We start from the raw sequence: 21,638 nt of genomic DNA on the forward strand, positions 1-21,638 counted from the left end.
AATCTTACTTGTGATAACATAGTGTATGTGGTGGTGGATTTCCAGCTGGCAAATAATAATAAAACCCCAGAAAATCAAAGCCATCCACATTTTTGGTGTGTGGGATCCCTATATTTGGTGATAGAGACTAGCTAATAGTTGAGAAGCAGTAGTAGCAATTTGGGAAACCAACCTTCCATATTTGACGAAAAAAGTATGATTGAAACATTTAGATAGGGCGGCTGGCACAGGTAACATATGAGATAAATATTGCGAAATAATAAAGCTCTAAATAAAAAATATTTAAAATTCATAATAATAATAATAATAATAATAATAATAATAATAATAATAATAATAATAATAATAGTTTATCTCATAATATAAGTTTCATATATTTTGTTACCGAGAAGTTGGTAGAAAAAGCATAAAATTCTTGTTTCATTATTTCTATATATTTATGTCGTCTCAATTTTAGATTACATCGTTATAAAAAAAAATAGATTACATCATTTTAATTTCTTCCTTAAATATATAAGTTATATTCTTTGAGAAAATACTCAAATTAATTTTTAAAAAATTTTAAATTAGACATTTTAATATTTAATAAATTTTTATTCTTTAAAAATTTTCGATAATTATTCCTATAAGATAAATTAGTCTTTTATCATTTTAAAAAAAAAATAATTTGCCTTATAGTAATATTTTATAAAGATGAGTGCTATGCGTCAGTAGATTTTGTCATTTATAATCATCAATTAGTCATTAATAATATTTTTAATGGTATAAAATTATTTACTTTTTTTTTTGATGATCAAGTACTGATCAAATTTTAATAAAAATGTTGGCTTCCTAAATTTTCTCCATTATAAAATCAAATTATTATAAAAAAATTTATTAAAAATTTATTTGTCCGATATGAATATTAAAAGTTTGATTAAAAACGAAAAAAAAAATTATCTAATAAGAATAATTTTCAAAATATTTAGAGAACAAAAATTTGTTAGAGACAAAACTATCTGATCTAAATTTTTTTTTAAATCAATCTTAAGTGTAAAATAATTAGTATTATTATTAAATTATTATTTAATAATTTTTAACTATTAATTTCATATAAAAATATCTAATGTTTACTTTAATCTAAATAATACTCTACCTTCTTGGTGAATAACTGAATCATTGAGGAAAAAGCAAACAGAATTAAGGATATATAAACACACCACACACGTGACTTGTCCTTTCACTACAAAATCAATTGCCACTACTTAGCTTCCTAGAATTGGCTTCCCCTCTTCTTAATTTGTTGCCATTTCGATTCAAGAAAAAAAAACATACACAGGAACGAACTATATGGCTTCAGAAGCTAATAATCCTTCAGACTTGGAGAATCTTTTGGATTTTTCATACCTTGTTGATGAGGATGATATTATTGTTGAAGATTATGATACACGACAAGCATGCGAAAGGGTACGTATTAATTCTTGTCATGCAACTTATACGTACTAGCTATATATATACTATATACTATTTATTTATCCAATTATTTTTTAATTTTATTTTTCTTCTATATCCTTTCAGTTTCTTTTATTTTCATTGTTTAATTTGTTAAGTTTAATTAGTTATCTTGTTTTATTCTTTTTTTTCAGGAAGAACATGAACACGATGAATTGAAAGAGTTAGCAGAACTTCCACCATCACTGAGGTTAACGCTAACGATAACACCATCTCTGGTGCAAGAAATAGAGGAAAAAGTGAACGGTGGTAGTGTTTATGATGATGTAGTAGAAATTAGAACTTCTTCTCCTTCTCCTTCTTCTCCATGCCATGAACCACTCATCAACAAGGTTGAGAACAAGTTGAAGGCTGTGCACTTGCCAGTTTGCTCCCTTGCAATTGGGTGTTACTTGGTAATAAACTAATAATAATAATAATGCAATTTATACAGTGTTCAATTATATATTCAATGTTGAATTTTCATGCATGCAGTATTTCATACGAATAATATATACTTTTCTTTTATGAGAAAAATTAACCAGTCTATTTCTTCTTTTTTTACATAAAAATATTATTTGTACACAAAAATTATCATTAATATATTTGTATATAAATATATATTATTTAATTTATTTTAATATGTATTTGTGTTTTAACATATATTTTAAATTAAATTAATAATTAATTTTAGTATATACTTAACATAATTATTTTGAAATTATAAATTTTATATTGAATTTTATTCAGTTTTAATTTTGACTTCTAAACTGAATTTAGTTTCTTCAGTCTAAGATATATATATACACACACACATAAAGCATTAGTACTTAACTACTTATTGCACTTTTCACAACTTTCCATGTTTTCTAATATACTTTATAAGAAATGAATTACTACTAATTAATGTGTGAATTTAATTCAAGTAATAAATTTATTTACATACAAAAAAAGTATAAGTAGATATTGAAGAGAGGACGAGAAAGTCACACACAACATTTTGTTCTCGTAAATAAAAACAAAATTTTGCATTTTAATTCTATTGAATATTATTCACCTTTAACAACATCGTATATATATTTTTTATGTGAATATTCACACTTAAACTTTAGTAATTTTTTTATTGGTAAAATAAATTGTTCATGATTGTGAATAAAACAAGCGACTATAATAAGTTTGATGTATAGATAGAAGCTCAATATCCAGCACACTTGGTGGCCAAGTTTTACTTTAGCAAGCGAAAACTTGTGTGGGAGATATTAGATAAGGGTTTGAAACATAAGATTGAAATACAATGGGAGAATATTTCAGCCATTCAAGCAAGCATTCAGGAAAACAAACCTGGCCATCTAGAAATTGAGGTGCGTTTAAATATTACGCAAATAATTTTTTATTTTATTTCGAATTAAAAACGTGACACAATATTGTTTAAATACTTATTTTATTTATCAAGTAGTGGTGATTTAATTTTTAAAAGGAGATAACGCCACTTGAACTAAAGTACTTGATGATGAACTTCTCAAAAACAATTGTTCTTACACAGCTTGATAGAGTGCCATTTTTCTATGGCGAGACTACCCCACAGCCTAAAAAGCATACTGTATGGTCTGCATCCCCTGACTTCACTGGAGGTTATGCTTCCAAATACAGGTGTGTGTAATCTTAATTCTAGAATAAACACTCAAAATTCATCCTCAAGACATTTCAGATTATTAAATACTTTGATCCTCAATAAATTTTTATACTTTAAAAGTTTTAAAAAATTATTGATGTCAGATGCATTCGTCCTTCTATTATTTTAAAGAACTAATTTATTTTAGAATGTATTTTTGCAAACCAAATTAGATTATGATTACTTTTTAGGAATTTGTGTAGGACAGCTAAATGGACCAGCCTGACCATTTAAGTCTAATTCGCACAAATTTATAGGTTAAACGGTTTAATTTGTTTAAATTCACTTTTTTTACGGTATATAATTTTTTAGGTTAGACTATTTATAATCAATTTGATGGGTTAAATAGACTAGTTTATTTATTATTTTATTTTATTTTTTGAAAAATATTCCAACAAAAAACATCATTTTTAAGTAAAAAACTTTAAATAAATAATTTTTTTAATTAATGAGTCAAATTTTCATATCAAATTGTAGAAAATATTATCTAAACTACTATTTTTTTTTTTGAAAAAATAATATAATTTAAATGATGTTTAGCTCACGGGTTGGTCCGTTTAACCAAAAAGTTAAATGGACTAAATGTGAGAGATAAAACAGCTCCGAAGAATTTGATCTATTACCTATTTTGACGAACCTAGAAGACTAGACTTTTGTATCCAATACACATTAAAAAATTGATTAAAAGCGATAAATGCACCAATTTATCCGATAAAAATAATTTTCAACTAATTACTCTTCATGTTATTATCCCGATAATCTACAACTACAAGAGTTTCACATAATTTTTCTTATGACACTTCTAAATAATAGATATTTAAATAGAATATTTCAGTAAATTATAATTAAATTCATCAACTGAAGTAGGTGTGCATTCCTTCTTCTCCTTTTGTTGTTTATTTATTCAGGAGACACTCCCTTCAATTTCCTCCTGGAGTTCTTGACCAGCACTATGTTAAGCTTCTACAATTGGACAGAAGATTGTTGGAGTTGAGTGGGACACCTTTTCCTAGATTCAAATCTTGTTATTTTGATTCATACCTAGAAGATGAAGAGACAGCAGCAACACACATTCGTTTTGGTCATCATCGTGATCTATATGCACATGGGTCAACAACCACCAACCAAACTATGGAAAGTGAGAAACTATATTTCAGTGCCTTTAAAGAACCAACTTCATTTCCTTCATCAGCATCTACTTTTGATCTCCCTCAACAAGTTCAGCTATATCACAATACAATGCCATTGACCACATGTGCCGTTACTGAATCATCAACTCCTCTTTCTTCTGGTAACAATCATTTCTATTCATTCTTGCATAATATGTACTCACCATAACCATGGCAAAAATTACACTGATCATCACTCTGGACTCTTGTGAGGATATTATGGAGGGCAACTGGCAATGTCATATTTATAAGAAAATTAGTATGGTAAACATCATCTTATGCAAAGCATCCTTCATTACACAAAGTTTAGAGAAAAAATTGTACCTATAAGGTGTAATATAGATAACCTAATTTGATTAAAGTATTAATGATTGATTCGACGGTTTGAATATGCGATCTCAGAGACAACACAAATGTTATTCCAATACTCTCTTTCAAATATTAGAATCAAATTTTACAGAATAAGAAAATGTCAAAACCTATAAGATCTAAGAGCAACGCCAAAGACGATTGCTATTACTATATTAGTGTAGATAACCCTAAAAAATAATAGTAATAAATAAATGGTACTTGTTCACAGGCAATTGCTCTCCTACAAATGAGGAAATCAAGAATCAACTGCAAGTAGATCATGGCATGTATGACCCTTTTGACGTTCAACATATTTTGTTCTACCAACAACGTAACTCATTACATCTCTTCAAAACAACAAGAGCTTGCTCATAGACTCATATACCCTAAGAGGCTAACAAACTATTGCACCCTGCTCCTAGCTACGAGAATGTGTTGGTCAAATGCAATTTCACCCACAGCTATGAATGGAATTTTTCCTAACTTGTAAAAAGCTTTTGCATTTTACAAAGCCAAAAGCAAACTACCGCCTATTTATTTACATCTCACTTTGCTATCCTCATTTAAAATGTAACGTGTCTTTCTTGGTAACTTCATTTTTAAGCAATAATAATTATTGCAGACTCACTTTTGGCTTAACTAAGTATTTAGTAAACCATTTTATCACTAATATTCAAAACTTCATTTTGATATAGATCCAAATATTTCAAAAAAACATTTAGTTTTGACTCCCAGAAGATTATGATAAATAGATTTTCAAGAAGCTTAAACTATTATTTGAAAAGACTCGAAGCAAATTATCGTAAAGTTTGAGACTTCAAGGACATAGTACTTTGGTATAGAAATTAAGGTTTTCAAACTCAATAGTTCACATAAACTTAGGAAATTTAAATAAAGTTGGATGGTAAAACTCAACTTGTAAACTCGACTTGAGGACCTAGACTAATAAACTGGACGATTTTATGAATTAACTAGGCAGATTGATACGTTGATCTAGAAACTTGAACTTAATACCTTTAGAAAAATTTGGACCCAAACCATGAAACATATAATAGTAATAATACTATTTTCAATAACAAACTTATTTAAGCGCTCACTGTTTAACATCATTCTCAAACATAAATCAGATCTCTGAAAAATTCTAAGATCATTCTTTAAAAATTTATTTCAAGAGAAATTATACCAAAACAGCAAATGGACAGTGAGTGGCCAAGAGAATATCCTATGTCTTCTTATTGATTTATTTTTTATTTTTATTGGTAGGGTAGCCTGGGGCAGCAAGAGAACCACCTGAAGGAGCTATAAGCAGAAGCTGGTTCATGGATTTCAAAGCTGGATGAAACATCACTTCTGAGCAAAGGTGCCACCCACAACCATTGACTTAAAAAGGAGTCCAAGGTTTCCAGTTTCCTTGGTTGCGTATTGCCATCACAAAACCACCCCTTCTAGATTGAAAGTAAAGAGAAAGAATAATGTGCCTGCGTATTAAATTTTCGGGCGTTAGAATAGCTTGAAACTTCAAGAATTAGATTTTATATATATATATATATATAGCCTGTTGAAACACCCATTAGCCAGAGCAAATTTGCAATACTATGATTCGTTCAGATGTCTTACTTTTGATTTGAGTCTCTAATGACAAAGAAACGTAGGAATGATGACCCTAAATCTCATTAAATTTTGAAATAACTCTTATGAACCAAGTCCAGCGAGTATAAATGTCCAGAATTTTGTTTTGTTAAAATTTAACACTCCAAACATCAAAATTTATTGATCTATCAGCTGTGAAAGGAAAATTTTTTTAATTTGCATCTTAAAGAAGGACTCTCATTCTGATCAACAAATCATAATTGTGTAAATAACGAAACGGTGTTATTTAATCAAGTATACTATAAACTTTAGTTAAAGACTTTTTTATATGTCCATTATTTCCACCTCAAACCTTTATACTTAATAAGAATAAAATATACCCAAAGAAAAGAATTAAACTGTAAAGAACATCACCAAAAATAGTCAATCTTTTTTTATAAAAACCAAATTGAAAGATAATTATCACTGGGCAATGATAATGTAACAATAAAAGTTACAGTACATAGACACAACCGATCCCCACCACCCTTTGTTCATTCATATTATCATAGCGTCAGGCTAAACAGACATTTGACATTATAAAAAATGGCTGAAGATTTTTCTGCAAATAAAACAGAACTCTCGGCAATTACAATTTTTGAAAACTATATGCAAGATGGAAACAATTTTACCCTGAGGGATTTAATTGCTTTGGGGCAAGCAGACTGATATAATAGCATGTCAACCAGTGGACTTCAACCATTGCATAAATCATGATGTTCAAATTATATTCCTAATGTGTCCTGTAACAACCTTAAAATAGTTTAAAGATGAAGCATCTGTGAATCAACAACACAATTAGTGAACATTCATAAATCAATTTCATCAATTTTATAGGTATATCATACAAAACTTGGTAATGGCATGATATTTCTAAACTCCAGTGAAATCCTACAAGTGGTGTTAATGATATATGTACTAGATGTAATCACTTCCATTACAAATTAAATAACTAGTTTAACTCACAAATCAAGTTTTTGAGATTGAAAGCGGTGATTTGCCAGAGCCTTCTGACATCGCTGCAGGATCAGAAGACCTGGTTGTAGTTTCTTCTGCTCCTTCTGAATTTATTTCGGCAAAGCTTCTTTTCTTTGGTGGCGTGTTTAAATTTACATTCTCGTTTTCTTTTTGCTTTCCTTTGCCTTTATCTTTTCTGCTGTCAGCCTCCTTATCAGGTTGTGGTTCCCCATTTGGAAGTGGAAATAAAGGAGGCTCTTGGCCACTCAATCGACAAAACACTTTTTCAACTGTTTCACTTATCTCCTTTCCCAGGCCATTATTGTCTAAAATTAACTCCCAAACTGATTTAGAGGCTTTTTCAAGTACAGAAGCTCTGCATGAAATAAACATGGACGTAAGAGAAGATCAATAATGAATATAAAATCTAATAAGGAATAATGACTACAAACCAATCTTCCAAGACCACTACATATAGCGACCAGATGGAAGCACAACAAAATAGACACTCAACATGAGAAAGTCAAGAAAACAATATATTAACATTAAGCAGACCACATAAGCCCAAAAAAAAGGGATTTAACAAGTAGGTGATATATTGACCAGGGAGGGCTGCTTAATATGCTTTTTGTAATGTTTCATTTGATAACAAAAAATAATAGGCTCAGACACGCACAAAGACTGTCATCAAAGAGCAAACACGTTTGCTTTGGTCCTGGTCACTGATCAGAATCGAGAAATGTTGTCTGTCATCACAGCCTACTGATATTCTGTAATGTTTGTGCAAAAACGATTTGAAGTGAAGTAGCGAATTTGAATTCATCGTGTTTGCACTCATTTATTCCATACTTCTTTGCAGAAAACCACTTAACGCTGCTAATAGAATGTAACCTTTATATACGCAACTTCGAAAGCAAGTTAGAAGCTATGCAAGAATTTCAATTTCGTAAAAATTCCAGACTATCAAGGACCAACTGTCTTAAAATCATAAGCTGTTAGGAAAAAAGGCACATAAATGACCTTTTTATTTCATCGGAAGATAAAATTATACATATAAGAAAGGAAGAATTCCCAAGACAAGAGATCCTATATACTTACCAAAATATACAAAAACTACCAAAGGAGCATAATATTCCAATCTCTCAGTAGGGCCTAAATAGTCCTCTAAATAGTCCATCTACTTGATACCGAAAAGACACCAAGTGCCTAAATCTATCCCACAGATGAAGCACGTTAATGAGTTTTGCTAATAGCCTAATGCCCCCTCCCCCCAACAATGCAAGAGCCTGTTCGCCTTAAAGCATCGACACTACATGGGCCTATCATATGCTAAAGTTCAACTCTCAATTAGAATAATAGGGATAACAAAAATTAAATTCTAAACCATTTTAGTCATAGACTTTGGTAATATGACAACGAGCATCTCAGCATAGTGTATATGTTATTATGTGAAAGCATATGAATAATTTATATATTTAACAGACCCAATACTTTTGTCTGGAGCAGAATACTTTAATACCAGTTGAGATGGGGTCTTCTCTTCGGGTGAGTTATAATCATTTGTAGGTAAAGCTAAGTTCATGCTTACTATTCGAAAGGAATTCAATGACTATATATAGAACAGGTTTTACCCATCCCTTCCCCACCAAATATGTTAAACAAATACAGTTCGATAACTTCTACCCTGCATCACATTATGCATCAATTATGTGCAATATCAGGAATGAAACTTTCAAGGTAGAACCCTTTGGAAGAGTTAGCACATAAAAACTGGTGCTTGTGGTCAAATCTTTAACTTACTCGAGCTCTTGCCGAAGCGCATCAAACAGCTCTCTTTTGGTCTGTTTCTCAGCTCCAGGGGTGTTCAGAACCCTACTCTGTTCAGCCATCTTTATAGTAGTGCTCTTCAATTCCTCCTTTAAAAAAAAATCAACTTAGACCATGAAAAATTGCAAACCAATGAGACCTCATGGAAATTAACTATCTAGTGCAATGGAATCAGACACTTGTTAAAATTCAGCCAAGTTTTCAGTAATATCTCATGGCTTCCATAATTAAAAAGACCAAGATTAAAAGAAAACAGAAAAGGAAAAAGAGAAAGAGAAAGGGAAATTACATTGGCCTTGAGCTGGTTGATGATCTTCAATCTGAGGGCATCGATTGTGCCGTCGTTCATGAGGGACTCAAGCACATCCTCCGGAGTGATGATAGAGGAAGAAGCCATGAGAGTCAAAATTGCAGAAAACCGTAACCCTGGATAATGTATTTCGAGTCTCGCGTTGATCGATGCTTATACTACAATTGCGAATGTCTGGGGTTCAGTATAGATGAATATATACACCTTCCAGAAAACGTTGTCGTATTAATGGGTAAAAGAGGGTGGAGCGCAGTGTCAGTTTGAGAAAAACGGGGACTCAGAAAAACCCTAAAAATACGATGGAGAGGGGAATAGAGATGAAGATGAGGGTGAGGCGAAGAGGAAAAGTTATATAACCGTTTTTATTAGATAAATTTTGTTTTGACGAAACTACCCTTCATGAATCATTCTCTCACTCTCCGTCTCCGTTCACACCATTCTGGCATTCTCTCTTTCAAGTTTCATCCCAAAACCCTTCTCAACCATCATCGCTACCAGAATCTCCAAACCCTCCCTCTCCAAAACTGTGGTAGCATGGCAGACTCAGATGAACCCCAACCGCCAACCGACTCGTCCCAAAATGGCCTCACTTCCCTCGATAATTACCCCGTGCCACTGTCCCCTCCACTCCCCGCAATCTCCAAGCAAATCGAGCTAAGCCGAGCCATGACCGCATCTTCGAAATCGAGCCTCTTCTCTCTCTCAACGTGCCACGTCATCTACGAAGACCAATGGCTCATCGCAATCAACAAGCCCCAAGGAATCTACTGCGAAACCATCCTCTCTTCCGTTCCAACCCTTCTCAAACCACATCAAGGTCAAACTAAATCTACATTAAAACAAATTTGTTACACATTTTATAGCCTTTATTTCAGAGTTAGTTATCATATTTTTCTGTCCAGGTGTCCACGTCAGCGTGCCTGAGCTGCACCTTGCTAACCGTCTCGACCGCGACACAAGCGGCGTGACGATTATTACGAAGTCCCACAAAGTGGCATCGAAGTTCGTGAAGGCATTCACCGACCACGAGGTTCGTAAAACCTACATCGCTCTCTGCAGTGGCGTGGCCCCGAAGTGGAACAGGATTACCGTTAGGTCCGGGCACGGGAGGTCCAAGTTTGGCGCGTGGCGCGTTTACGCTGCCTCCGATGTCGGGCGGAAGCTACCAGGCGGTTCGGTAGTCCGTGACATGGAGACTTCGTTCGAGGTTTTATCGGTAAACGGAAGCGGAACGTTCAGAGACGAGTCGGAAATCAACGACGGTGGTGATGTGGTGGTTGTTGAGGAGAGAGCTGTGAGAGAAGGTAGTGGTGGCGATGCAGAGAGTGAGATAATAGTGAGGGCGTATCCTAGGAGTGGAAGAACGCATCAGATTCGGTTGCATTGTCAGTACCTTGGGATTTCGATTGTAGGGGACGTGAAGTATGAAGGGGTCTGTGAATGGAAAGAGGTGGCGCGTGAGGGCCACGCGCTTCATGCCGAGAGCTTATCGTTCAAGCACCCCGTTACTGGCGATCGCATTTCACTGCACGCGCCGCTTCCATCTTGGGCCAATAAGGCCTTGCAGTTGCAGCACTGAGGAAATTGTGTGTGTTTTGCAATAGAGACCTTTAATTTAAAGGAATCATTGTCATGTCCTTGTTGCGATGAAGATCAGGGTCGTTATCTTTTGAAACCTGCTTCAGTGCTCTCTCCAAACTGTCAAATACTAACGGAGTAACAGTACATTCAGAGTTTGGTTGCTCCTCGGCCACATGCAGTGGGCGCCTGAGAAATTTGCTAATTTGGAGGTTCTTGCTATTTCTCATGTCAACAAGTTTGCTTGAGCTTTTGAGAGTTCCATTATACTAAATCTTAGCTCTGTTTCTTCAAAGAATATCATTTATGTTTGATATCATTCTTGGTTTTGTTTGGAAAGATTTTTTTTTTAAATCTTTAGTGTATCAAACTTTATATAGTGGGTAATCAAAATAGTTTCTCAAAAAGCAATGTATACAAATATGTGATTTATATTGGAGTATTTTGAGACTCAGTCTTAACCATTTGTGATGTTCCTGGTGGTGTAAAAGAAGAAAATATTGATCTGGCATTATTGTTCAGAAAGAATAATAGATTAATAGTACACATGCACCTTTGTAATTCTTTCGATCAAGTCATTTGTATGACTAATCTTGGCAACTTGTAGAACGGAGATATGGACCTTTATATTAAATAATTAGTTCCAATGACTATGCCCACACTGTTTTTACTTTTGAAGAGCATCAACAAAGAATTAGAAAAGTAATTCGGTTTTGATTAGTCCCTTGAAATTGAGCCGTTGTTTCTTATCACATAATCTTCTAGACTGGTTGGTATTGGTCTATTGGCATGCTTTTAATGACCTCATCATCTTGCGCAAAGTAGCGTTATGCTTATCCATGTTCGGTTCGATCACACCTAAGCAAGTTTTCTTTAGCAGTTGAAAGATAAGACACGTGTTTATTTAACTTATTTATAACTTTCAGGCTTCCACCAGTTGGTGCTATATAATATATTTACATTTTTTTGGTGTGAATGAAATACTTATTTTGAGTGAACAGTTTGTAAGTTGGTGCTTATTAAAACTTAAAAGTGAAGTTGATATCTCTACTTGTACACATCAACATCATATTTTGAAAATTGGTTGCATTCTTTTATAGTTCTCGGCCCATGGGAATATGATTAGAATTGAACAGACATGTCCTACCCTATTAATCAAAAGCTCCAGTTTACTAAATCAGTGTCATGGAAAAACTGTTGAAGTCCAAATCCGTCATTCTAAACAACCAGGTTTTTAGATTCTAAGGGCCATGCAAGCTCCCATAGTTTTCCCTTATCTTGTTATATTGTGCACTTTCTAGATTTTAAGATTGGTCTCCCAGGCTATAAAACTCGGTGGTTGATTATGCTATTTTAGCTAAAGAAGTTTACAACAAAATTTTCAACTGCGATATTTGGAAAATGGGGGAGTTGAGTGAGGGCCTTACACAAGTTCTGATACCTGTGGCAGCATTAATTGGAATTGGATTTGCTTTGCTTCAATGGTTCTTGGTCTCAAAGGTCAGAGTGTCTGCTGTTGCTGATTACAATGGCAGGGACAATGGGCACAAAAGCAGCTTACTAGGAGATGCAGAGTTGGAGACTGGTGTCCGGGTTCCTGAAGTTACTGCTAAGTGTGCCGAAATTCAGCATGCCATTTCTGTTGGTGAGATTTCTTTTTCCCTCTTATAAGCTTGTGATTGGATTTAGTTACAATAATGGAGAACTGAAACATGATCATCTCAATTTGATACGTTTGCAGGTGCTACTTCGTTTCTCTTTACTGAGTATAGGTACCTGAGTATCTTCATGGGAGTATTTGGTGTAATAATTTTTCTGTTTCTGGGCTCTGTGAAGGGCTTTAGTACCAAAAGCGAACCTTGCACCTACAATGAAGGCAATCTTTGTAAACCAGCGCTTGCCAATGCTGTGTTTAGCACTATAGCTTTCTTGCTTGGTGCCCTTACCTCTGTCCTTTCTGGCTTTCTTGGGATGAAGATTGCTACCTATGCCAATGCTAGAACAACTCTTGAAGCAAGAAAGGGAATAGGAAAGGCCTTTGTTATTGCTTTCCGCTCCGGTGCGGTGATGGGGTTTCTTCTTGCTGCAAATGGCCTGTTGGTGCTATATGTTGCCATCAATTTATTCAAACTGTATTATGGGGATGATTGGGAGGGACTTTACGAGTCTATTACTGGCTACGGGCTTGGAGGTTCATCAATGGCGCTCTTTGGAAGAGTTGGAGGAGGCATATACACCAAAGCAGCTGATGTTGGTGCTGACCTTGTGGGGAAAGTTGAACAGAATATCCCTGAAGATGATCCACGCAACCCAGCTGTAATTTCTTGTTTACCTTTCTTGTTAATCATCTCAATTTATTTTCTGAAAATGCTATTTGTTGTTGAAGTTTTTGCAAACATTTTCATGGTTGATTACTATCATTCAAAACCAAGCCAAATTCATTATAATCTATCAAATTAAAACATTCTCCAATGCATGATTTGTGGAAAACTAAAGTTACTATATATCATTTTAAACTATTATGCTTACATGTTTATATTTCCGGTCACTGAAGTTTTTGAATATTTTCAGGTTATTGCTGACAATGTGGGAGACAATGTTGGAGATATCGCAGGTATGGGTTCTGACTTATTCGGGTCCTATGCAGAATCATCCTGTGCAGCTCTATTTGTTGCATCCATATCATCTTTTGGACTGAATCATGACTACACGGCCATGTCATATCCTCTCATCATAAGCTCAATGGGAATTGTGATTTGCATGATTACAACTCTTTTTGCAACTGATATATTCGAAATAAAATACGAGAACCAAATAGAACCATCCTTGAAACGTCAACTTCTTATCTCTACTGTATTAATGACCGTTGGTATTGCCATAGTCAGCTTCTTTGCTTTGCCATCAGAGTTCACTCTTTATAACTTCGGCGGCAGCAAGGTTGTCAAGAACTGGTATGACTAATTTTCATGTGCCAGCCTACTTTTGTCAGCATGTACAGATTTCTTCATCTTTATGTTATTCAAATTCAATATCATCAACTACATAATTACAGGCACCTTTTCTTCTGTGTTGCCATTGGCTTGTGGGCTGGACTTGTAATCGGGTACATTACTGAGTATTTCACTAGCAATGCTTACAGGTGAGCAACCTTCATTTATTCTTGTGTTGGAATTCATATTGCTTTCAAAGCTCTTCTAATCTCCTGGCTCCTGTCCTGTCACATGGAATCCCATTCCCCCCGATGTTAAAAAGTCCCTGCTTCTTCTAATCTTCTGCATAAAGTTTTTCATAACCATTCCCTTTAAACGCCCTCATAGATACTCAACGACTGTCTCTTTGACAAATATTGATGTTCAAATTTGGTGCTTGGATGCTAATTTGCTGACTACCTGTTTCATATTTCATTTGCATGTTGCAGTCCGGTGCAAGACGTAGCAGATTCCTGCAGGACAGGAGCTGCAACAAATGTTATTTTTGGATTGGCGCTGGGATATAAGTCGGTCATAATTCCCATATTTGCTATTGCAGTTGCTATTTATGTAAGCTTCAGCCTTGCAGCCATGTATGGAATTGCTGTTGCAGCACTTGGAATGCTGAGTACTATTGCCACTGGTCTTGCCATTGATGCGTATGGCCCCATCAGTGATAATGCTGGAGGCATTGCAGAAATGGCTGGATTGAGACATGAGATACGAGAAAGAACAGATGCTCTGGATGCTGCAGGAAACACCACTGCTGCCATAGGCAAGGTAACTGTTTGTAAAATGCTTAAATTTAATAGCTTGCTTGGAAAGACTAGAAAGAAATTATGAATTCGACTCTTGTTATTGAATTATCTACGAGAATCTGATTTCTATTTTATTTTATTTTTTTTAATTTTTTTGTGCGTGCCTTTGTAATAGGGTTTTGCTATTGGATCAGCTGCACTTGTGTCTCTTGCATTATTTGGTGCTTATGTGAGCAGGGCAGGCATAAAAACAGTGAACGTTATGACCCCAAAAGTATTTATTGGTTTGATTGTGGGAGCAATGCTTCCTTATTGGTTTTCAGCAATGACAATGAAGAGTGTTGGGAGTGCGGCTCTCAAAATGGTTGAAGAAGTTCGCAGGCAATTCAATACTATTCCTGGTCTCCTAGAAGGAACAGGAAAACCAGATTACGCAAATTGTGTAAAGATTTCTACCGATGCCTCATTGAAGGAGATGATCCCACCCGGTGCACTGGTTTTGCTTGCTCCACTTATTGCCGGAACATTGTTCGGAGTGGAAACACTTGCTGGGGTACTTGCTGGCTCTCTTGTTTCCGGTGTGCAGGTATAATATGGCCTTAACCTTGTACTATCTCAACACTGATGCTATTTTTTCGCCATTAAGATTGTGCTTTCTTGAAAATTAAAGTTTGAAAATTTAACTTGTTGACAAAATGATTTTCATTTTCCTAGGTGGCAATTTCAGCTTCAAACACTGGCGGGGCATGGGATAACGCTAAGAAGTACATCGAGGTAAGGGACAAAGGTTTCATGTTACCATTCAATGTTACCATTCAAATTTGGTTGGTTTTTAGCGCTTTACTGATGTATAACTTGCCAGCCAAGAATTCTAGCATTCTAAAGGAACACAATGCATTTTATCTTTTTGAGCAGGGGTGGAGCTATAACCATTTATAGGAGGAGGTCAACATGAAAGACCTAACTAGATAGGAAACAAAAGAAAAAATTAGGGGGATCAAACCATAAAAATAGAGGACTTCATAAATAAAATTTATTAATTTGGGACTCTTCATCTACAATAAGCTCCGCCCCTGCATTTGAGTTTTGACCACTTCTTTCCGCATTTAGAAATGTAACTAAAAAATGTTTTTCTATTAACATCCAAATATATGTTGTCTACATACTATATGACACCCATTTTGCCGCTCTCTAAGATGTTCAAATACATTACTCCAAATGTAATTTATTTTTCACTGAACTCCAAATGTAATCTTATACATTGTTTTGGTGCTTATAGGCTGGTATTACGGAGCATGCTGTGTCACTGGGGCCAAAGGGATCAGATGCTCACAAGGCTGCGGTTATAGGTGACACTGTTGGAGACCCTCTCAAAGACACTTCGGGTCCCTCACTCAACATCTTGATAAAGTTGATGGCCGTGGAATCATTGGTATTTGCTCCATTCTTCGCAGCTCATGGAGGCTTAATTTTCAAGTTATTCTGATTTCTCTCTTCTTGCAGTCAACTAAACCCGGTTTGTGCATATTTGTTCAGCATCATGTAGTGCAGTGGAGCTATGAGATTGATAGTGTTTTGCTTTCGTTAGTACAGTATATAGTATAACATTACGTAACTTTCATTAGGCCAATTTTATTCCAGTAAATCAGCAATAAAATTTACATGATGTAACTTGAGTGTCATGAAATTTAGATGTCATTGTTAATTTATGAAAATATTAGTTAATAACTTAATATTTATGGTATATGGATTACGCGTGACATGTGCGAGTATAATGAAGCCAAACGCTCAAAACCGTCTCGGTACCTAACGCCGTCGTGTGGAACACTCTAGAACAACCAATAAATAATCATGACCCTTTAATATTTGTCGATATGTAAATCGCTTCTAATTTAAGCATTTCAAAACAAAATCTTAAGATATAAATGCCGGCGGTTTACCCATTTTTGCCCCTGAATGTCGATGAATGGGGCGTGGATATCATTATTAAACCGTCATTTTAAAATGAACAGTGATGAGTGATGACTTATCACCAACTCTACGTTACAAGAAAATTTCCTAAACCTTTTTTCATAGCTGGAATATGTTGTAGGGTTTTTGTTTTTCTTTTGTGGCGAATCCTGACGTTTAAGAATTAAGCCTTCCGAGCCGAATAAACGACACAGTGCCATTGTCAATATCGAAAGACTAACAATCCTAGGCGCTTTATAATTATTTTTGTAAATCCTTATAATTTTACTAAATTTTTAGTTAATTTTTTATAATTTAAAGTCTATGATTCAATCTTTGTATTAGATAAAATAAATAATATTTTTTTGTTAAAAGTATAATTTTTTAATATTTGCTTTTTGTATTTAATTTAGGATTAATTGTGAAAAACTGTATTATAATTATATTTTTTAAAGATGATAATTAGAACGATTTATTTACAAATTTTTATTTTGTATAAAAATCTAATTGCAAGTTTTTATGCTTGAGGATTTAATTAAAAATTTAGTAAAATTATAGTAACTAATATAATAATTAAATTTTATGTTGTTGAATTTTTTACAAGCTTTTTGCTAAAAAATATTTATTTATGATTTATAATTTATAGATACATTTTACTTTTCATTTTATTTATTTATTTAATATTTATTTATTAAATATTTATTTTATGGTGCTGTTGTAGTAGAGGCTCCTGTTGTGACAGACGGTCGCCGTGGGAATGAAATTCAGCACCAGAGAGGTTGTTATTAGGGTGATTAAAGATTACACCATCTACAAAGGTGTAGAATATCGAGTATATGAGTCCGAACCAATGACATTTTATGCTAAATGTACACAATACGGTACAAGTTGTGATTGGTTTATCAGGGTTAGTTTGATCCACATGAAGTACTGTCAGGAGATACGAAGGTACAATAGTAGTCACACATGTACTAGAGCCACTATTTTTCAAGATCATTCGAAGCTGGATTCTAACACAATTGCAGAAGCAATAAAGTCGTTGGTAGAGCTAACCCCTCTATAAAGTTGAAATCAGTCATTGCAGAAGTGTAGTCAAAGTTTATTATACCATAAGTTATCGCAAAGTATGGTTAGCAAAGCAAAAGTCACTGAAAAAAATCTTCAGAGGTTGGAAAGCTTCGTACGAAATTTTGTCCATATAGTTTGAGACCATGTGTTACAAGGAGCCATCAGCAGCCGTCCACTTTGAAACCATGCATGCGTACTAGGGGGATGACTTGGTAACTGATATCCAGGTATTACATCGAGTCTTCTGGAGTTATTACCCTTATATTAGAGCATTCAGACATTGCAAATCAGTTGTCAGGTAGATGAGACTCACTTGTATAGAAAATATTAGGGTTATCTATTGGTTGTAGTTTCACAGGATGGTAACAATAATATCGTGCCTGTAACACCCCAACTTTTGACACGTCATGACCAATGCCAATCGCTTAGGTGTTACTTGTTGTACGGACCTACTTGCCTCTAGACTCGGATTTCATCAGCAAATATTAAAATAAGCCTTTACCGGTTCAGCATAATTAACTTATTTATCATGAAAAATCGTCTAGTTACTCACAAGGTTAATACTTAAAGCCATATTACAGATAAATATATGGTAACAAAAAATATCATATATATACACATATATACAATTATACACACGAGTTAAGCTTAGAGATACATGTCGTGTATCACAAACCGAGTACTACACCAAGTTATATAACAGATACAAAAGAGAAAGTCAGTCCCAACCCTCACACGGGTTTCCTAAACTGGAACCAAACTACTAAGAGATCCTACCCCTCTAAAAGTACTACAAAAGCGAGGAGAAAGTAATACTACTGATAATCAAAAAGAGAGTAGAAGATCCGTTGCGTCTATCTCTGGTGTAATCTCTGAACATCCTCCGAGAAAGTGGTCCAAAGCGTGCTCCATATGAAGACTCCACCCCGCGCCGGGTCCTCAGAACTCAGGATAAAATGAAACTCAAAGAACTCCTCTGTCAAACCCATTTGGAGAGGGGGAGAAAGAAAGAAAAGAAGGGTGAGAACCTAAAGTTCTCAACAAGGTAAAGCCTAAGGTCTTTGTCTCTAAGTTGTCGTGAAACGAAAAAAGAACAAACACAGAAACATAAGGCACAAATATATATAACAAGTAAATAGAATAAACAATTAGGAAATAAAAATAAATAATTCACAAGAAGTTCATATGCACAAACAAAATTATGTATGCATGTTCCTAGTGCAGGTCATGAGCTCATGCGTCAGTTGTCTATGCGCAACCCGACGTTACTCGGGGCGAATCCCAAATATGGTCTCTTTACCATGTCAGTTAGGCACAATTATCATCATAGGCGAACCCATATCAGTTAGATATCTTGGCATCACGGTAATAGACAGGCTATCAATTAGGCGAACATTCCCGCATTAGCAATCTCAGGCTATCGGTTAGGCGGGCACTTTCTGGTGCGGAATTTATAATCCACAAACTAACCGGCAAGTGTACCGGATCGTACCAAGTAGTACCTCAAGTGAATGAGGGTCAATCCCATGAGGATTGATGGACTAAGCAACAATGATTGTGTGATTTACTTAGTTAGACAAACAGAAAATGGTGTTTTGAGAGTTCAATTGCATTAACAGTAAATTTAGAATATCAGAAAGCAAGCAGTAAACGGGTTGTGAAATATATGAGTAAAACAGTTAAGGCTTCAAAGATATTTATTTTCCGGATTAACTTTTCTTATAAACTACTTTAATCACGCAAGATTCAATTCATGGCAAACTATATGTGACTAAACCCTAATTCTTTAGACCTTTTTAGTCTACTCTAACCTTCGTCAACTGCTAATTTCTTGGTCACTTGATTCTGATTAGAGGGTTAAGTTCAAAACTAGTTTATGAGCCACACAAACCCTTATTATCCAAATATAAGAGGATAATATGTCACGTATCCCGTTAAGTCCAGATAATTAGAAATTTTGGAGAAATTGTTTTCAAGTTGTTGTTCAAGCAAAGAGCTTTTCCAAGTTTTACTGAATTCAATTAGAACAAGGGTCATACTTCTGTTCCACCCAGATTCATAGGATAAAGAACGAAAACAATTCTTGAAATTGAAATCAATACATGAATTAAAATATAACAGTAATAGTATTAATCCATAGAATAAACAGAGCTCCTAACCTTAACAGTGGAAGTTTAGTTGCTCATGCAGTTGGCTTACGTCGACAACGTTGTGACTGTGGTGAATTCCAGGTGGACCAAATTCCATGTCAACATATATTTGTTTGTTGTGAAAATTAGTGGCTAGATTGGTAAGTGTACGTTCATGACATTTACAAAAAGGACCAAATTTGAAGAGTATACAGAGCTAGGTTTAGGCCATTAGGGAATTCCACCACTTGACCTGCTTACCACAAACCTCAATTCGTACTAAATCCGTTCCTCAGACGAGTTACCAAAGGTCAACCAAAGATGACTCGCTTCTTGAATGAGATAGACACTCGAGCTGTTCGATTACTCTTCCATCAACTCGGACCGTCCGATTTGTTCTCCTCTGACATTACAACGGCTTTAAACACCTTACTTTTTAATAACGTTGTGATACACCATTCTTATACCCATTTCAAAATTGAAAAGTGACAATTTCACATTTTCTACTTTAAAATTTTTCAAATACAGAAATAAAAAAGGTGTGATTTCACTTTTTAAATTTTTTAAATTTTTGAAAAAAATCATACCCTACAATTTCAGATTTTTTTTAATTTTTTTATAAAAGAAATTTCAAGTGTGATTGTTGTTGAATTATACTATTTTTCTTAGAAAAATTCGCATGGTATGATTTCTTTCTTATCCTCATACATGGGTCTCTTTGTACTTCACTCAAAGTGTACAGTTACAAAAAAAACTAATTTGTGCTAACTTTGCAAGTTTAAATGTACCTCATCCAATATCGTAAGGTAAATAAATTTTCTTTCAACGAAGTTTTCAACTAAATATCTAAAAGAATAAAAATAATGAGAATACACTAAAGAAAAATCAATATTCTTCTTTTTTTTTTTTCTTAGTCTACATTCTTTCACACATAGTGATATAGATTTTGCCATCAATCTCAACTTTTTTTTCTTCTAAATCTCACATTCTCATCCTCCATTTTAAACTATATTATTTTTTATAATGAATATAATCAATATATTATGAGTTTTAGCTTGTAAATTGAATTGATTTATTCTATAATTATTATGTTATATTAGTGTTTTTGTTATTTTTTAATTTACAAAGATAATGTCTATTGATAATATAGATATTCGTCTTCTTTGCAGAAACAAATAAACGAGAATTTGTAACAAAAATAAGGAGGAGACGGAGGACATTTTTCTAACAGAAATAGGAGATGAGGAAAAAGGATATTATCCTCACAAAGTTTCATTGACCATTATCACCCTTATCTATTTCATTCTTTTTCTTTTTCCCTTTGCTAATTTTTTTTAGTTTTATTTTTCTTATTTTAGTCTGTTACATTTTTCCTCTTAATACCATTTCTTGTTCTATTATTCATATTTTGTTATGTATGCTATTTATGCTTTTTTTTTTTAAAAAACTTGTTTTCATTTAAAAAATGAGTTTTTCAAAAATTTTGTGTTTTTTATAATAAATTTTTGTATTTATTTCACAAAATTTATCTATTTATGTTATTATAAAAATAATTTTTATATACTAACAGTGTCAAAGAGCACACATCTAATTATATATCTTCACATAATTAAAAGTAATTAATTTTTAAATTTATTATTTAAAAATTATATAGACAAAATAATTTAATTTAATTAGATTATCATATAAAACTGTTTATACTATTCACAGATCAATATTAAACTCTTTAAAAATTCTAACCTTTTAGAGATATAGCTGAGACTTAATTACTAAAATATTTATTCATGTAATATTTTTCTAA

The 21,638-nt window shown here is 33.8% G+C and overlaps 4 protein-coding genes and 1 non-coding gene across 10 annotated transcripts; 3 read left to right on the forward strand and 2 right to left on the reverse strand.

The window, feature by feature from the left end:
* The first annotated feature begins 1,214 nt into the window (after positions 1 to 1,214).
* LOC130950799 (uncharacterized) lies at positions 1,215 to 5,235 on the forward strand. Its single transcript, XM_057879390.1, has 6 exons — positions 1,215 to 1,446; positions 1,626 to 1,886; positions 2,658 to 2,831; positions 3,014 to 3,120; positions 4,051 to 4,433; positions 4,892 to 5,235. The coding sequence occupies exons 1-6, from the start codon at positions 1,330 to 1,332 to the stop codon at positions 5,035 to 5,037; spliced, it is 1,188 nt and encodes a 395-aa protein (XP_057735373.1). The 5' UTR covers positions 1,215 to 1,329; the 3' UTR covers positions 5,038 to 5,235.
* LOC130950801 (uncharacterized) lies at positions 4,312 to 9,602 on the reverse strand. 6 transcript variants are annotated; one of them, XR_009073732.1, is made up of 6 exons: positions 9,365 to 9,602; positions 9,049 to 9,164; positions 7,258 to 7,624; positions 6,924 to 7,034; positions 5,953 to 6,140; positions 4,312 to 4,541 (listed from the first exon to the last, which is right to left on the reverse strand). XR_009073732.1 is itself a non-coding variant. In XM_057879393.1 (4 exons), the coding sequence occupies exons 1-3, from the start codon at positions 9,470 to 9,472 to the stop codon at positions 7,261 to 7,263; spliced, it is 588 nt and encodes a 195-aa protein (XP_057735376.1). In that variant the 5' UTR covers positions 9,473 to 9,602; the 3' UTR covers positions 5,231 to 6,140; positions 7,258 to 7,260. The 6 variants fall into 6 exon arrangements, 1 of the variants encoding a protein (XP_057735376.1); XR_009073735.1 differs by lacking the exon at positions 6,924 to 7,034; XR_009073731.1 differs by lacking the exon at positions 4,312 to 4,541 and having other exon boundaries at positions 5,231 to 6,140.
* Positions 7,908 to 8,009, reverse strand: LOC130953594 (small nucleolar RNA snoR126). The gene has a single exon (XR_009075763.1). It is a non-coding gene; the product is annotated as a small nucleolar RNA snoR126 (small nucleolar RNA).
* A 182-nt stretch (positions 9,603 to 9,784) lies between the features above and the next one.
* On the forward strand, positions 9,785 to 11,526 carry LOC130950800 (RNA pseudouridine synthase 1). The gene is made up of 2 exons (XM_057879391.1): positions 9,785 to 10,202; positions 10,288 to 11,526. Exons 1-2 carry the CDS (start codon positions 9,785 to 9,787, stop codon positions 10,962 to 10,964), a joined length of 1,095 nt encoding a protein of 364 aa, XP_057735374.1. The 3' UTR covers positions 10,965 to 11,526.
* A 529-nt stretch (positions 11,527 to 12,055) lies between these two features.
* On the forward strand, positions 12,056 to 16,362 carry LOC130950798 (pyrophosphate-energized vacuolar membrane proton pump-like). Its single transcript, XM_057879389.1, has 8 exons — positions 12,056 to 12,608; positions 12,705 to 13,279; positions 13,535 to 13,914; positions 14,016 to 14,102; positions 14,382 to 14,712; positions 14,866 to 15,276; positions 15,405 to 15,464; positions 15,970 to 16,362. Exons 1-8 carry the CDS (start codon positions 12,365 to 12,367, stop codon positions 16,174 to 16,176), a joined length of 2,295 nt encoding a protein of 764 aa, XP_057735372.1. The 5' UTR covers positions 12,056 to 12,364; the 3' UTR covers positions 16,177 to 16,362.
* The last annotated feature ends 5,276 nt before the right edge of the window (positions 16,363 to 21,638 follow it).

The sequence above is a fragment of the Arachis stenosperma genome, chromosome 9 (genome assembly GCF_014773155.1).
Source record: "Arachis stenosperma cultivar V10309 chromosome 9, arast.V10309.gnm1.PFL2, whole genome shotgun sequence".
Lineage (NCBI taxonomy): Eukaryota > Viridiplantae > Streptophyta > Magnoliopsida > Fabales > Fabaceae > Arachis > Arachis stenosperma.

What these genes read in the sequence shown, in the direction of transcription:
- LOC130950798 (XM_057879389.1), top strand. Translation starts at nt 12,365, where the DNA reads ATGGGGGAGTTGAGTGAGGGCCTTACACAAGTTCTGATACCTGTGGCA. An exon ending in TCAGCATGCCATTTCTGTTG is followed by an intron (nt 12,609 to 12,704) that starts GTGAGATTTCTT and finishes ATACGTTTGCAG; the next exon opens with GTGCTACTTCGTTTCTCTTT. An exon ending in ACGCTAAGAAGTACATCGAG is followed by an intron (nt 15,465 to 15,969) that starts GTAAGGGACAAA and finishes TGGTGCTTATAG; the next exon opens with GCTGGTATTACGGAGCATGC.
- LOC130950799 (XM_057879390.1), top strand. Translation starts at nt 1,330, where the DNA reads ATGGCTTCAGAAGCTAATAATCCTTCAGACTTGGAGAATCTTTTGGAT. An exon ending in CACGACAAGCATGCGAAAGG is followed by an intron (nt 1,447 to 1,625) that starts GTACGTATTAAT and finishes CTTTTTTTTCAG; the next exon opens with GAAGAACATGAACACGATGA. An exon ending in CTGGCCATCTAGAAATTGAG is followed by an intron (nt 2,832 to 3,013) that starts GTGCGTTTAAAT and finishes GTTCTTACACAG; the next exon opens with CTTGATAGAGTGCCATTTTT.
- LOC130950800 (XM_057879391.1), top strand. Translation starts at nt 9,785, where the DNA reads ATGAATCATTCTCTCACTCTCCGTCTCCGTTCACACCATTCTGGCATT. An exon ending in CCTTCTCAAACCACATCAAG is followed by an intron (nt 10,203 to 10,287) that starts GTCAAACTAAAT and finishes TTTTCTGTCCAG; the next exon opens with GTGTCCACGTCAGCGTGCCT.
- LOC130950801 (XM_057879393.1), bottom strand. Translation starts at nt 9,472, where the DNA reads ATGGCTTCTTCCTCTATCATCACTCCGGAGGATGTGCTTGAGTCCCTC. An exon ending in TCAACCAGCTCAAGGCCAAT is followed by an intron (nt 9,165 to 9,364) that starts GTAATTTCCCTT and finishes TTTTTTTTAAAG; the next exon opens with GAGGAATTGAAGAGCACTAC. An exon ending in GCGCTTCGGCAAGAGCTCGA is followed by an intron (nt 7,625 to 9,048) that starts GTAAGTTAAAGA and finishes TATTTCATGCAG; the next exon opens with AGCTTCTGTACTTGAAAAAG.